Here is a 16,625-nt window from a genome sequence, read left to right as displayed (position 1 = left end):
TGAAAACTGAGATTATTTTTACTGCAGGGTAAGAACTTTTTCCGATTGAAAGAGGAAAAAACCACTCTTTCAGCAGTGCAGGAATTGGACTGCAGTCAGTTCATTCATTCTGTTTGTGAAATATGGACTTTTCTTTAATGATTTCTGTTTGACTCCTGTCTTGCTCAGATGCTCTGGGGTTATGGCTGCAGCAAATCTTGCTTGTGGTAAGAGGAAATTCATGGCTTTCTAGTCAGTAAATTCAGGGGTTTGGGCCATCAGAACAGTCCCACGTCTGACGCCCTGCCGAGGCCCAGGCTCCCTCCCCACCAAGCTATCATTTTTTGTAATGCCAGGTGGCAATATTACCTGTCACCAGAAGTCTGTGGGTAGTGCTGCTTGTTTATTTTTGCATACAGTCCTTCCAAGTGCTCCCTCTCCATTGGTGCTGAGCAAGAATCCCGCAGGTAAACAAAGGTTTCTCCTACTGCTGGTGACGAGGGTCTGTAGATGCTTCCTGGGGGATAAGCCTCTCGGAAGTGGTTCACTCTGGCATAGTTTGGATCCACCTCATCATCATCAATGTCAGGTCCACCAGGACCAGCAGAAAAGTCACTCAGGCCTCTTAGCTGCTTTTGCCGTAACTCCTGATGCTTTGCACCAATCCTAACAATGAAAAGCAAAGAACAAATATGCAATGGGATCTGCTTCAACAGTAACCTTCACACAAATTTGAAACACCAACCCTGAACCCAACCACTTGGAGCTTTCAGTACACTGTGAAACTGGTGCCAGATAAAACAGAGTGGTGCACACAGCAATTTTGTTTTCTATCTCTGGCAATCACCTTTGTAACCAAGCTTGGTCACCATTCTGATGAAAAAAAAAATAGTGCTGAATATAGTGTGGCTTTTCACAAGTGTGGATGCATGAACACATATAGGTTTAATTCTACACCTACCTTCCACACTGCAGCTGCATACACCTAACCCAATCCTGAAACTTTTTATCTAAATTAGTCAGTAAAATTGTTACTGACCCCTGGTTACTTGACCCACCCAGATTCTCCTAAATACATTAACTTGTGAAAAGTGGATTGAATGTGAATGTAAATGGAGAGATAGCACATTTGTCTCAAATCAAAGGCCCACAATTAATCTGCTGAAAATTTAATTTTTGAAAAATTTTATTTTGGCTAAATAAATGTGAAAATGGCACCTTATTATATAGGGGATAAGGACAAAGTAAAACAGCAAAGAAATTAATAGAAATTTGACAGAAATGAATTGGTCCATATAAGTGAATTAAAAACTGTTACTGGCAGTATTCCACTGTGATAAAGCCTTAAGTGGTATTACAAAATGCTGCTGCTAATCAGGGCCATTGTGTAGTCTCTTTGGAATAGTAAAACATATTCAGGTAAATTTCAAGCTAAAATGTTATTCAATCATTCAACATTCCTGCTGGAGGAAAAAAAAAATATACAGCTCTTCTGTTAACTGCTCAGCTACTCTTCAACAGAGTGTAATTAAGTGCAGTGAGATGGATCTGGCAGAATGCTGACCACAGTATGTAATAAATAGGATTTGCAGAAAATAGAGGAGCATGGAAGAAGAAACAGGGAATGGAAGAAAGACACAGAGATGCAATACCTGACAGAAGTCAACATTTGCTTTTGACTGCAACTGGAGTGCAACAGCAGTATAGAAAGAACAGTACAATTTGTACCACAGGAGTAAAAGTGAAAAGGGTCTGGCAGACTTGGTTATCCAAGTAAGGCTTAATAGCCTCAGAACCCTGCATATTGAAAAATGTAGGTGTTCCGGAGAAAGCCTTGAAAAGGCATGGAGGAAAAGATTCCCTAAAAAACTGATGAGCACACTGGGAGCTTCCATGTGACAGAGAGGAACTACTAAGTGCAGAATGGGATTCATACCACTTATTTTGTTTCACTAGATTTGTATCATCAAAACAAATGCTAATACTTTGAAAACAATTTGTAGATAAAAAGGTTCACAAATAATTCTAATGAGAACAACATGCCTTTCTACACATATACTTGAGTATATCAGTGTGCTTTCCACTCATGCTTTCCAGTTTCACATCTCCATTAACTGTGCTAGGACATATCTAGAGGTGATGCTGGTTTTCAATTTACTACTTAATATGTAGTTGTACTTTACAACAGGATGAGTTTTCACAGAATTATACAATTGTCACGGGGATGGGTGCCCCCTATTCATTGTGCCTTCCCTCAGTGAAGCAGATGAGCTTTCTCCTCTCTGGTACTCAACTCCTGTGTGCCCCATCTTGGGCAGCATGTGCTTTGGTTGAGCTTTGGGTGCCTCAACATAAAAAGGACATCAAAGTGTTGGAGTGTGTCCAGAGGAGGGAAACCAAGATGATGAAAGGCCTTGAGGGCGAGACTTAGGAGTGCAGCTGAGGTCACTTGGTTTGTTTAACCCGGGAAACTGTGGAATGTTTCACCCTCAATTAGAGATCAAAAACCCCTAAACACAGAATTCAGTGCAGGAATATACTGAGATACAAGTTCTGTGGCACACATGGGTACACATACACACAGTACACAGGCAGAAACTACATTTCAAGGAATGGTTGTATCACACGTCAGTGCAGAAGGCACGGCACAGACCCAAGATGAGTCACAGCAATTTCTCAGAAAATGATGAGCCTTCATGTTCTCTGGACCAGTACATCACTGGTCCCCCAGGTATTTGAGACTGCTTTGAAAGCAGGAGTAGTGCAGCCAGCAGCATCACGCTAATCTTGCTTTCATGTCTGATAGAAAGAGTAATTTGTCCTGCTATCAATACTGGTATATTCTGTACAACAAAAGCTGGAATTAGGTCACCACAATTTTCTTTTGTTCCCGTGAATAAGCCTAGCTTCTTCAGCTTCTCATTCTGAGCACAATCTTCAATTTTGCTGCCAGTATTATAAGTAAAATCTTCTCAAAAACAATTATTTCTATTCTATATTATATGGACCAGTCAATACCCGGCTATGTGAAATTCTTTATGATCAATGTTTCATCCTTTCAATACATCTATTACAACTGCATTAATATTTCTTGTTTTCTTTTTACTCTTCCGCACAAATCTATAAAATTTGCTCAGTGATCTCTTTTTCATTTCAATCCAAATGTTCAAATATAGGGAAACAAACTATCACATGACTGTTTTTTCTTTCTTTCTATTTACCTGTCCTTTTATGCCTTCTCACATGTTTTTCACCTTTGAAATTTCTCACATTTTTGTGAAGTTTTACATTTCCACACTGTATTTTGGCATCATGTTTTCACAAGTTTTAAAGCAATCTTATCCATAGCACATACCAGTAGGTGCTCAGGAATTCTTTAGTGAGGAAAAAAAAAGTGCTGTTCCTTCCATAACTTTAATGCTCTGCCAACTCCACTAAGCAGGCCATTTCCCTGTATCCCACTCTAGTCATTCATCATTTCTCCACCTGCCTTTGAAATTCTCCCTATCTGAAACAGCAAAATCTTTATTCCCCATCCCACCCCCCACGCCCCCCCCACACCAACCTACCAACCTAAAAAACCAAAACACTTTTAAATTAACACAACTGTAACTGCAAACAGCTCATTGAACACTTACTACAAGACAGCCCCCAACTTGCAGCACTGGATGGGTCTGGTTAAACAATTGGTGTAAATTTGTGAAGAAAGATAAAATGCCCCTCATAGATAGTGCCCCTCAGCACTATGCTGGCAGAGAAACAAGAGCTAAGGAGAGGTACAGATCACCATCTCAACAATTTAGTGAGGCACTAGAATTTCTACAACCTTCCTGATGAGAGAAAGGGAAAAGAAAAACTCATACAGAATAAAGGGAAATTAACATATTTCCTTTTGAGTATCTCATATCGATTCTGTTTGCTCTCTTTGACCACCTGAACACTGTGCTCTTCAGGTAAACCACTGCACAACTGCACCAACTCCCCTTAGCTGAGTTTCTGTAAAAACAGAGCCTTGGCACACAAGCAGCCAGGTCAGGCAACAGAAGTGTCATATCAGGAAACGCCCTTTCTTTTTTTTCTTGTGACCCATCTTTTTCTCAGTAGCATCCAAACATGTATCCTACTCTAGATTTTCCCTACAACAAATAGATTAGACTCAATCTCAAAGGCTTTTCCAACCTAGTTTATTCTGTGATTCTGTGAAATAATTTCAGAAAATATATAGTTTGATAAAAATATATATAACCTTAGCAGAACTCCAGACAACTTTCTGAAAACATGTTGCATTTGTAGAAGTCAAACGAAGATAGAATCCCTATATATATACTGTACTTCTGGAAGCAGGACACAATAGTTTGAAAACACTTTTGTACACCTCCTGTACTGTTCAATAGCACACCCCTAAAGCTATAAATCAAGGAACGCTCTCATTTATCCTTTAAATACTCTTCCCATCTGACATATCTGCACAAATCATACACGATAAGCTCTCATCTACTAACACATGAAAAGATGCACACACCTAGAGGGCAGCAGCCAGGAAAGGGTTAACAGCCCAAACAGCTCCTTCCAGCTGCAGCTCAGACACACGATTGAGTTACTGTGGCTTAACAAGTTATTGTGTTTCTGCTGAGCTACTGTCAATGACCACATATGTATTCACCGCCTGTGACAAACACAATGTAAAACGCTTTAGCCTGACATCGGTGACAGAGACACTGACAGGCAAAAGCTGGATTAAAAGACTGCAGAATACACAGAGTGAAGCAGCTGCAGTAAAGGATGTGAACTACCTCAATAAAACTCCAGAAGAGCTGAGCAGAAGTGACTTTTGGAGATGATCCAGAAATGCTTTTGGGAATGGAATGTGAAGGCTAGGAAAAGCCGTAAAAGATACTTCTCATCTCTTGGCCCAGCATTTGGAAGCTGAGTGGGTGGGTGGGTTGGTTGTGAGTGGGCAATAAGAAAATGCTGAAGCTTCTAAGACTCTGTGAGAATTAAAATACAGGGTTTAATGTTACCAATTCAGTAGCCCAAAGAAGGCCAGGGTCATTAAAACATGTAGAGCCCAAAGACGGCCTTCAATAGGAAATAAACAGCAAGACACCAGCTGCAGCCCAACCTGCACTTCTGGGGTCCCAGCAGCAGTCCCAGCTCAAAATGAGCTTTGCACACTGAGGCACAGGCTAATGAGGGTCACTCTGCATCAGCTCGAGACTCAGACACTCATGTCCTCCTGATTCAGTCTCCCAGAATGGAGACAGGGTGCCTGCTGCCCAACAGGAGACACCGGAAGCAACTCAGCGGCACTGACAGCTGCTAGATCTGGCCAGAGTGAAAAACCTATATGTGGCAAACTTGGCCCAGAAGAGACCATGGGCTGTCTTACCTGGAGACCTGCAAAGCAGCATTTCACATCACAAAAGTTGAATGTGGGGATAACCAACCAAAACAAGCCCACAACAAAAAGCACCATATTTTTGGAGGCGTTTGAACTCCTCCTTCCTGCACTCCCCAAGGGCTCTGATAAAATTCTGTTCCTTCTGACTTTCCAGTGAAAGAGTAAAAGCAATGTAATTTTTTTTTTAATTTACCATTCACTGACCACATACTTAGTACTGAGCAGAGCACAAAGAATGACATGTTTTGAGCACCAAGGTGCATATTAAAGTAGTCAAACACAGGATCCAAAAAGTATTTGCTAACCAAAATAATAGAGACTTTGTTTACACTTCAGATGAGTACAGCAAAATCTCTTATATGGTGGTGTAAAAGTAACAGACTTTGTGGAAGCATGAGCAGGTATATGAATAAGCAAGATGCTGTCGAAGTCAATGAAAGATGTACCTGGGGGAGAAGAATGAATAAAAGCAGAGACAAAACATGTAACAGAAACTGGGCCATAGGTCTTTAGGATAATTTCTATTCCATTTGCAATAAGAGGAGCAGAATAAAAGTAGTGAATTGAGTGTGCACACCACCACTTTAAAGTATACCTAAACTTAAGAGGACTTAATCCTTAAAGTCTTTTGAGATGATTGAGATTCTAAACATTCTACTCAGTTGTTCCTTGAGAACAGCAGAATAAAACCTACTTTACAGCTTTTTTTCTCCACTCATGTGACTCTCTCTGAGATCTACATACTCTAATGATTACTCAATTTACATCTGATTTAGTATCTGCTTTTGTGTCTCATTTACCTAATTCATACATATATTGAGTAACAGGTTGTCTAGAGGCATGCAGCCTATTTCTGCAGGAGGTCACTTAGATTTCCACTGGGTTTAATGTTTTAATTCCTTCTTAGCTGCTAGCAAAATATATTTTGGTAGCTAAAATATTGTTTTTTCATTGATTTACATAATAGTGAAATGAATACATCTTTTCTTTAGACATTCATAAGCCATAATCACTGATGGGAACAGGTATATTTCAGTTGAGTATCAGAGGAGATAATTTCAGTACAGTGCTTTTTATTTTTTAAAATTTCATAATCGTTTTACAGACAAGCATGGCCTATAATGACACTAACAATCCTATTCAAACCTGCCTCTTTTATCAGGAGAGCACTCATTTTTATTTTTTCAAACAACATCACCTAACAAAACTGAAGAGGCAGGCAAATCCCATAGCTTAAAAAAAAAACTTAAAAAATCCCACCTCTTGCCAGCTAATTGAGGACATCTGATATGGACTCACAAAGAATCAAAGAATATTTAATTTAGTATTATCTTTCAGGGTATTCTACTGGAGCCCTACTTGTCAGAAACATCCTCCCTATAAGCTATGCAAGTCTTTCTTCATTCCAGCTCATTCTATTGTGCTGGATTTGAACATCTCCCCCATAATTAGTATCTGTAATTGTAAACAAGAATAGAAACAGTCACAGAAATAAAGAAAGGCAAGCCACAAATTCATGGGAGTTAGAGATTAACTCAGGGTAACAAGATACAGCTCTTGTAGCACCATTAAATGCCCTAGTGACAAAAACCCACCAATCCATAAAATGTTGCCTGTTCCAGAAAACTACCCTGCACCTGTAAAATACTGAACTGACCAAAGAAGCTGCCTTTGGAGGGTTATAAGTACAGAAAGGGAGAACAGAAAAACCTAAGAAGGAGACAGAGCTATGCCAACCTTAAAATTTAAGATTATGAGAAACTCAAGATGAAACATAGCCCTTTCATACCACAAAATGAGGAATGGGAGCTTGGGATAGACAAGACTGAGGTCTTAATGTTCTTCCATTTATTTCAGAGGTGACAGGGAGTGATTACCAGTTTACACAGGCTCTTGCCCTCTAAAGAAAATCCTGGTTCTAATGAGGTCAGTGTGTTTTCTCCAGTCCTATGAACTTCAATGAGAACATGATTTTTACCCTTGCTGTTAAATCAGAGAAAGTTTTTCTGCCTGTCCACATTAGTTGTACATTAGGTATGAAATGCAGCAGATTAAGAAAGCCAACTATCAGAAAAGCCAAGTATTTTATAGTCTATTGTTTACTCCATTATATAATTTTCTTTACTCACAACTACTGTGGAGTTATCATCTTGAAGTGACAATATCAGTAAAATTTAGATTGTAAGGAACCCTCTGAAGGTTATCCTGCTCAATCTCTTGCTGAAAACAAGGCTGACTGCACAGATCAGGTTTCTCAGTCTCCTGTCAGTGAAAACCCAACATTCACAACCACATGCAGTAACACAACTCGGGACAGACCCAAGAAAACTGGCACCTACTGAGTCCTCGGGGCCACCTCTGTCAGTAAGGAGGTTCTTGGAACATCTCCTGAATAGGTACTTGCAGCTCCACTTCCTAGTGACACCTCATGAGTTCACACAACCATCTCTGCAACTGCATAAACATTATGCCTTCATTTGAATGAAATCCTAGTAGTGGAAGGAACAAGCCTAGTTTCATGTGATATGATACTCCATGCACATTTCTTTATTCTACACATGACATTGAACCTAGAACCTATTGAACAGAATTTCTCAGTACAAGAACAGGAACAGCCTCCATCTGTTAGTCTGGGATTCACAGGTTGCTTCTAATTAACATTCCTTGATTTTAAAGCAAAACTCAGCTCTGCCTGAGCAGTCAAAGCTTTAAGACTTTCAGGTGTCTTGGTTTAAGATCACTATGGAGATTTATACATGCAAACAGATTTCCTGCCTGTCTATCCCCATCAGTTGCATTCCCATTTTTATGCTGTAGCAGCTAAGGGAGTCTGAGAGCAGGAATTCTGTGCTGTGGCACTACTTCAAAGTGCATGCCAAGGATTTATGATAGACTGTCATAAATCACAAATGGAAGGGCAAGGAATGAAATCCTGCTTCCAAGTAATTCTTATTGACTCTGGAGTGGGCAAGAGCTGACCTACATTCAGTAGTGCAGCAAAGAAATTCCTAGGCCAGGACAGTCCATCTCCTAGAAAGCACTCTTTTAGCCTGGTTGGCTAGTACCTGGGCCAGTTTCACTTCATTAGCTTGGCCTGTAAGTTTCTAGCAGCATTTCAGGTTTACAGAACCAAAACAACCATCAAGTAATAAAACTCTAATATATACAGAAGAGAACCAGGCATTGGCCCATTTAAGGCATTGGCCCATTTAAGCCATTGCCCCTGAGCTGCTCTGACCTCTTAGGTAGACAGGTGGCACATCTTGTGAAAAAGTGTCTCCAGATCACACCAGTGCCTCAATGATGAGCAAAACAAGGATGTTAAATAGCTTGGATGAGAATTCCATGCTTACATTCTGAGAGCACAGCTATGACATCTAGAAGTGCTATTTCCATCAGTGCAATGCCTGGAATCGCGCTGTGATAGTTAAAGAAAAAGGCCAATTCCATGTGCCACTCTGTTATCATCACTTCTTAATATTCTTAACCTAGACAACCTGGGACCAACTGTAGACCTAGTGTGGTCTTAAAAATGTCCTCCAGCAGTAAAAAAGCCACATGAAGCAGCTCTGAAATTGCTGTCTGGTTCTAAATGTTACAACAAAACCTGTGGAAGTAGGTGAGACCCATCCACCTCAGCTACTCACAACCAAACATCAATCTCCAGTGTTCTTTTATTACATGTTCTGGTATGCAGAGCAGCAGCAGATCTAAAATGAGAATCATTCAGAATCAATGGGTTGGGATTAATCTGTCCTCCTGTCCAGTGGAAGTGCTGCCACAGTAATAAACAGAAATCTGATAACTTCATACTGTCAGCACAAAATGAAACTATGACCTTGACCTGTGCAACAGCATCCAGTAATTTTTTCATAACTTCAACATACCATACTATACGGCTATGATCTAATAAGAATCTAAAAGTAATTAACTGGAATTTTTGAAAACTGAAGCCTTAATCAAATATGTATTCTTATCAAGGTTGCAAGCCAGCAATAAATTGGGACATTTAAAAAACTGGGATCCAATCCAATCCGTGATCTGATCAGGGTTCAATGGTTATAATAAATTGGGAGTATTAAAACTGGGATCACATCCAACACTTTATTTTGTCTAAACCACAGGACCTAGCTGTGCTGTGAAGTCAGGAATACTCAATGAACAGATATACCATGTTGGATTAACCCTTAATAAATAATGATGCACAAGATCAGGTGCCCCAAAAACATGTGGTTTAGCACAGAGCTTAATGGCGAGAATAGCAATTATGAACATTTTATCAGAGATCAATATGAACTTTAAACAGCCATAATAATGCTTTTAGACTTGGCAGGGGGGATGCAGAGGAACAAAAGCTACATGGGGTCGCCAACAATGTGCATGTGTATGAACGTGCGCTAAGATGCGCTATGCATTTAAAAATAGCTTTGATTTTTGCAACAGTCTGAATTGCAACTTTTGATTCAAAGCAATTTGGCTTTTCTACCATACTGCCATATATCCATCTATTCTCATTTTCATTTTGGTTTCCAGTAACACACAAACTGTTTGTAATTAAATATAATAAAACAAATGCTGACAGAAAGGGAATGAAGTTTCACTCCCAAGTACTCTCTCTAAGTGGACTCTAAATGTTTTTATTTCTGTAAGATGCATCCCTTCGTGCAGGGATCTTGCAGCTGCAAAATTAAACCTCTGTTTGCCAAATATCAAAAACATATGTATTGATTTTTAAACTATGGGAACAGGCAACAAGCATCAGGGCTGATGAGAGAAATGCTCTTTAGTTGCTGGAAGGTTTCTGGAAAGTAAAGGAAAGTCACAGTCTTTAATACAAAAACTGAAACCATTTAGTTTTACCCCAATTTGAGATACAGTATAACTTAAGCATTCAGTTCATACATTGAGAAAGTAGGGGCCAGATACACCTTCTGCTTCTCTAACACTCTACTCAAACCTCAATACTATTAAAAAATTTTCCTCAATTAACTCTGATGAGGACTACAAAACCAAGACTATTTTAATAAAACTACTCCCACAAAAATGTGCAGAGGATTATTTTTTACATGGAGTGCCTCCTCATTAACTAATTCTCATGCTACTTTAAAAAATCCTCCCGTTTTCAATAAGGTGCTTAATTTTGTAAATTTTATTCCAATGTCAAGTAAGTGTTCAATTCTGTTGGAAGAGAGAGCTAGGTCTCAGTAGGAAAATCACAGTAAAATAATACTAAAGAAACAGGAAAAAATATTTTTCTTTCAATTGACAGTCACTTTATTTGCATTTAAAAGGCAAACAAATTATGATGTGTAAAACTCATGCATCTAATGTATTTATCCAGTTCACTTTACAATGACTTTCAAATGTTAGAAAATGAAAAGAACCCTAAATGAGTGGGAAAGAAATGGAGGAAGGGATGAAATCTTTTTTGAGGGAAGGAAAAGACAAGGCCTCTTCCAGTATTTAATAATGTAGCAAACATCCTATCGTTCAAATGATAAATTCTGAGTAATTTACACTGAACACACTAAAAATACAGATTTGAGTCAGCTTGATCAAAATAACCCTTAGATACAGCGTTTGTTTCTTCCTTTTATGGGTAGATTCTCGACCTTTGGAGCACATGCTTTATTACAGCCAAACTCTTTGAAGCATGAACAAAATGATGAGTTTATTTAAAATAAGGCCTCAGTCCAATGAAGCATGTGACTTGTGTCAGGAAGGACAAAACACCACCTCAAAGAATTGTACCCCCGGTTAAGTCAATACTCCTGCACTATCATGAGGCTCCTGTCTTTTCCCACTCAAAATTCACTGACATTGCATCGCCTTGGCATAATGAAAACTAAAGGAGGTAGGGGGAGAAGAAGAAAATAATTTAAAGGAGGTGCTGAATTCATATTCAATTGGACACAGATAAGGCTATTACTAAAGAAGGAATGCCTAACATCCAAAGTTCCTGTTCACTACTTGAAGCTTGCAGAAGTACTAGTCATATAATAAAGTATTGGCTTTGAAAAGAAAGGAAGCCTGAGGCTGAGGTCTGGAACCAATTCTTAGCTTGACAGGGACTTTTGAGGAACCTGGACAAGCAGTTGCACTGCCTGCATGTCACATTCCCACCCAGAGGACAATTTTTTTTTTTTTCCCTGTCAGATTTTCTCTCTTCCACCTCAACTGTTAGTGCTTGGGGTCAGGCCCAAGACTCCCTAAGAGCAATGAGCATGGTGTGACCTTGATCTTAATGGGGATTACTAGGGAACACAAGTAGGAAAAAAAAAATAAATCAGCATTTCAGTGCAGGATGTGGAGCTGCTTCAGAGAACTGCAGCTACATGTCAGCACTGAGAGTTCTTCTGAAAACTGAGACTGGGACAATGTGGAATGAAAATAGAAATTACTAGGCTAGCAAAATAGTAAATTTATTTTCACTTTCTGAGGTTCAAATCTGAAACTTGGCAGCCCATAGAAAGAGTTGCCAGGCAAATTTATGCTGAGGACCAAAGTGCAAGCAAATCCTGTCCTTTTGGGAATCATCTGCATTACAGAGTGAGCACTGAATACTCTGTCTGCATACGCCCACTAGCTCTTAACACATTCTGGATGTGCCAGACTTGTTGCACATGCACTGTTCAATTCCTTCTCTGTGCAAGCAAGAAATCCAACCTGTTTCAGGCATGATGGGCTTACACTCATGCAGCACACCTACGTAAGAGCTGATGTTTCCCGTCAGAGGCAGAGTCACTGAGCTTGTACTGCACAGCCAGCTCATAACTGTAAAGTGAACACATCTGACATTTTTGCATGTCTACAGCTTATCAAAATTTCTGGAAGAAGGCTGCAGTCTTTATAGAAAGCTATCCCTGGGACTTTGTGAAATATTGTTGTGCCTATCCAATACCAATCAAAAAACTCTGCAAAACTATGAGAGACAGCCTAGTCCTGTAAACTGAAAACGTGCTTTCTACCAAAAAATATTTCTCAGCTGAGATCTTGGAACAGTATTTTGTTTTTTGGAGAGCTGCCAAGCATTTATTGCATGCAAAACCAATATCCAAAACCAGGCGAGCTACACAGCTGCTAAGATGCTGAAAAGCACTTGATCATTAATCCTGTCACACCCAGCCCAAAAATCAACTACTCTAACCTCTTCCACTGGTGTCCAAAATGGACAACATGGTCTCTGAAAAAAGAAAACTGTCAGATGAAAAATCATAGTATCTTTTAGTATGGCAGGCAGTCGGAATTTAAGAAAATTGTTTAAGCAAAAAATCTGACTTTAGTATTGTAATAATTGAATTGAGGATCTGAACAAGAATTAAGTTACACAGCTAATTTTGGAAAAGTAAAATTAGATGCACATTTAAGTTATTCTAGAAAGGCTAAATGTTAGAAAAGCAATTTTAGCTTGTTCAAGCTGTTAAACGTAGGATTTGATCACAGGTACCAGGGGACAAAACTTGCTGTATTTCTCTAGTATTTTCTACTATTACATCCCCTGTAGTTTTAACATACGCTCATTTCACTCAAGAAGAACAGATCTGAAAATATGAATGTGTTCTACTAAGCTTCAGTTTTACAAATACAAAACCAAGTATGCAGGATTGCAGCTAGTGAAGTCATAGGAGGAGATGATCTATGGAGTGAATGTGCCACAAGGTTTTCTTTGCCAATATGTGCATTAAAATCTTGCACTTGAATTACATTATAGAATTACTAAATCTTGGGATGGAGCTATAAAACTTGTCTTTACTGTCTTACTGAGCATCATCATTAAGTGAATAGTCAACAACTAAGCAAAAGGACTGATCTACATTCAAGTCAGGTAATGTTTCCTTAGTGATTTTAATCAATTTCCCAAACAGTTTTTACCCATACAGGAGAAGTAGCTTCTTTATGTAATTATTCTCTAACAAAAATAGAGCCTCTTCTCTTTTATGACCAGCTCAAGAAGGGTTCAATAGTAAGCCTGTAGGTAGTCTTATGCGGACAAACACATAGCCATGCTCTTACTTCCTTTAGAAAGTTGAAGCAAATTGCTTGTTTTTACAGCACATGTTGCGTTCCTTTGAGGATAACATAGGGAAAATTTCTTCACTATTTTTCTGGGAGTTTTAAAAAAAAATTTAATTTGAATCCCCCCAGAGATATAAGATATACTACCTGATACAAAACTGTGATATTCCTATACTTGGGCCTTACAGAAGAAGAATCAAATAAGTGAGTTAAAAATATCATCTTGGTTCATCCACTTCTCAACACACCTGCTGTTCTCCATTTCAGTCACAAACTCTTCCAGGTCAAAACTGAAATCATTACTAGAGAAACCAGGATGATGAAGACATTGAGCTGCCAGTTTCTAATGCAGCCGTACCAAGTTACTGTCAATCAGTGACTGTAATTAAAAAAAAGCACACAATGCTAAAGAAATATTAAGAACAATTATCTTGTGTCCAATTGGAACGTTAGACCTCTAGACAGAAGGGCTCATTCCATCCAGCCTGCCAACATTTTAGTAAATGACACTGGCCCTTTAACAGATGGGATACATGCTTCTTAGCTTGCCAGGCTCCTAATAAAAGACACTGGCTTCTTTAAAATGAAGGACACATACCTCTCAAATTGCCAGTATCCAAATTGGGAGTCAGCAGTTTAATATAAAGGCACTCATCAATCTGGCAAAAATCAAGGACATGCACAGAAATTTTAAAACAAATGGTACAAAGTTTCTCCTGACACTACTTAACTTAGATGAACTAAATACTTAAGCACTGGCTAAGCATATCCAGTAGCAGTGCTGTCGTAACTAGATACCTTGCCAGCTTTTAAAATAGTAAAAATTAGCAGCAGACTTCAAGGGTCTGGACTGACTTTTTCCCCAAACCCACTAGCTACCACTTATACGACTGACCACACACCACATGACTCAAATGACAGCAGGGTGTCTTTTCCCCGGGCACTAACCAGTACCACAAAGGCTGACCCGTGTGGAAACCCTCTCTGCACAAAAGGAACCACATCTGCTTCCATTCCCTCTCCCAGGAGCAGAATGCTCCAGTGAAGGAGAGAGACCTCTGAAAAGTTTTCTGCTTGCACTGACAAAATGTATTACTACAACTTGTGAAGTTTCACAGCATCTGCAGACACTTCTTGAGAGCCAGAAACTAAGGGCTCTTCAACTTTTCTGATAGCAGCCATCAGAGGGAAACAAAGACCTTTTTCAGCATATGAAGTACCTCTGGATGAATTGAGGAAAGGGAAAGTGGAGTTTTCTGAACCTTGTTGACACTGACAAACTGTTTCTGGTTTCTGAAGAGTAGACATGGGGAAAAGCAGAAAACTGTAAAATCTCTTAATCTGGAAAGAGAAGGAATTCACTAAGACTGGGCATAGAAAAGTGTGTTTTATGAACAGGACAGACTCCCAGGTCTTACCTCAGAAATAGAACAAATCCTAGCAGGCACTCACCCGATTTCTTGCCTTGCCCTCTTGCCCAACCCACTGCTGGCAGACTCCTGCCTCTGCAGACTGATTTTAACCATCAGAACCCGCTTTCTTCCAGGTGTTTCCTTGGCATATTCAACATTTGTTGCATACGTATTTCTGCAACACGTGGCTTACCAGCAAACACTGGTAAGAAAAGAACATACCAAAGAACAAAAACTACTATCTGATGGCACTGCCAGCTGAAGCCAAAGAGGTCTGAAGTGCTGGAAAACAATGGCAAAAACTGTCAGGAGAGAAGGGAGGAGGTTCTTGCCGTAGAGAAGCAGAGGAGAAAATTACTAAGTCAGCTGCCCTTGGGAATGGGCAGAGGCGAAACAGGTTTTGAAGGAACTGATCTTCACCAGCTAAAGCAGAAGCTGGGATTTGAATGCAACAGTGAAGTTCACAGACACTGCAGAATAACAAGCTCCTGACACAGAGCAGCTCTGACTCGGTCAGGACTACCCTAATGCTCTGGCTTGCCTGGACCTGACTGCAGTGGGCATTGTCTGGGACAGGCTGGGTGGCTGTTCCTTCAGGAAACCCCTTGCACTGAAGTTTTTCACTTGATGAACAAAGATGCTCCTGCCATTTACTCACCTTTCACGCTCATCTTTCATTTTCTCCAGCTCTTCCTCTTTAAGCATGCCTTGCTTTGGAGTCCCCTTCTGATCTGCCTTCCCACTTTTATCTTCTTTCTTCTTTCCAAATCTGTTAAGGATATCAAAGAAGGAGTCGTGAGGAAATAATTACAGAAGAAAAAACAGTACTTACCTATCATAAACCACAGAAATTTTAGGCAATCAAAACACTGAGTTTTTATCTCAGTGACTCATAAATTTCCCACATTGCAAGACATGTTAGCAGTATTAACTGGGCCATAGGCAAGAGGAAGGACTGGTTACAAATTGACTTGGATCCTGTACTTTTGAAAGCTATTGCTTGAAACTTAGTTGAAAAGCCCTGTCAAACCTGAAGTGCAGGGCATTGCAGAGCAGAAATATTAACATGGCACATCTTAGAGTGGCTGAAGGCTCCTCTTGCCACCCGACATCTCTCTGAAAGTCATCTGCAGTGGCTGTGGTGTCAGCACCCAGACTGGGCCTCTGTTTTCCTCTTACCAGTAACTACTGTCTCATTCATGACACCCTAATTTTAGGATTTGTTCTTTGTTTAAATGAGGATGCAATCAGAAAGAATAAAATCTTGCTTTGTTCCAAGAGTACAAACCTAGATAGTTCATAGGAGCTCTTTTTTAAACTTCTGGGGTTTTCTTTCTGCCTGGTAATATACTATCATGTAATATTTATGCTGTGAAAGTCCTCCAGAGCCCCCAGTGGGTTTGGGGCTTGCACTGTTGTTTTATACACTGTACGAATATTCATAACAAGTCTGCTTTACCCAGCCTATAAAAGGTGGCTGAACTGGGAAGCTACATTTAATTTCTGGTGGAGTTAGACAGAATACTGGGGTCAAATATGCTCATGAATTATGGACCAAACAAGAAGTTTAAAAACCTCCATTCCTCTGCACGAATTTAAAATTCCCAGTTCCACAAGTAAATGATCAACCTGTATCTTCCACTACAAATTAATGTGTCCTTATTTGCATGACAACAATGTAAAGAAAAGTAATTACTTCTTGATTAAATAAACTATATCACAAACTAATTACTCTGACTCAAAACCTCAACTCTCTTCTGTGAAAGTTTGCAGCATTGCCCCCGTGATCTTTCTTATACCCTTTTTATTTTTCATGT

The 16,625-nt window shown here is 39.5% G+C and overlaps 1 protein-coding gene across 4 annotated transcripts in view; it reads right to left on the bottom strand.

Annotated features, from left to right (window-relative positions):
- Window positions 1-16,625, bottom strand: part of PARD3B (par-3 family cell polarity regulator beta) — a 394,458-nt gene that overhangs the window by 81,074 nt on the left and 296,759 nt on the right. For all 4 annotated transcript variants that reach the window (XM_041472994.1, XM_041472995.1, XM_041472996.1 and 1 more), the window contains 2 exons: window positions 15,467-15,577; window positions 349-645 (listed from right to left, as the gene is read on the bottom strand). In XM_041472994.1, coding sequence (XP_041328928.1) covers window positions 349-645; window positions 15,467-15,577 — 408 coding nt within the window. The remainder of the gene's footprint in view (window positions 1-348; window positions 646-15,466; window positions 15,578-16,625) is intronic.

This window comes from Pyrgilauda ruficollis, unplaced genomic scaffold (genome assembly GCF_017590135.1).
Source record: "Pyrgilauda ruficollis isolate IOZ18807 unplaced genomic scaffold, ASM1759013v1 scaffold3, whole genome shotgun sequence".
NCBI lineage: Eukaryota > Metazoa > Chordata > Aves > Passeriformes > Passeridae > Pyrgilauda > Pyrgilauda ruficollis.
This window is presented reverse-complemented; position numbering and strand designations above follow the sequence as displayed.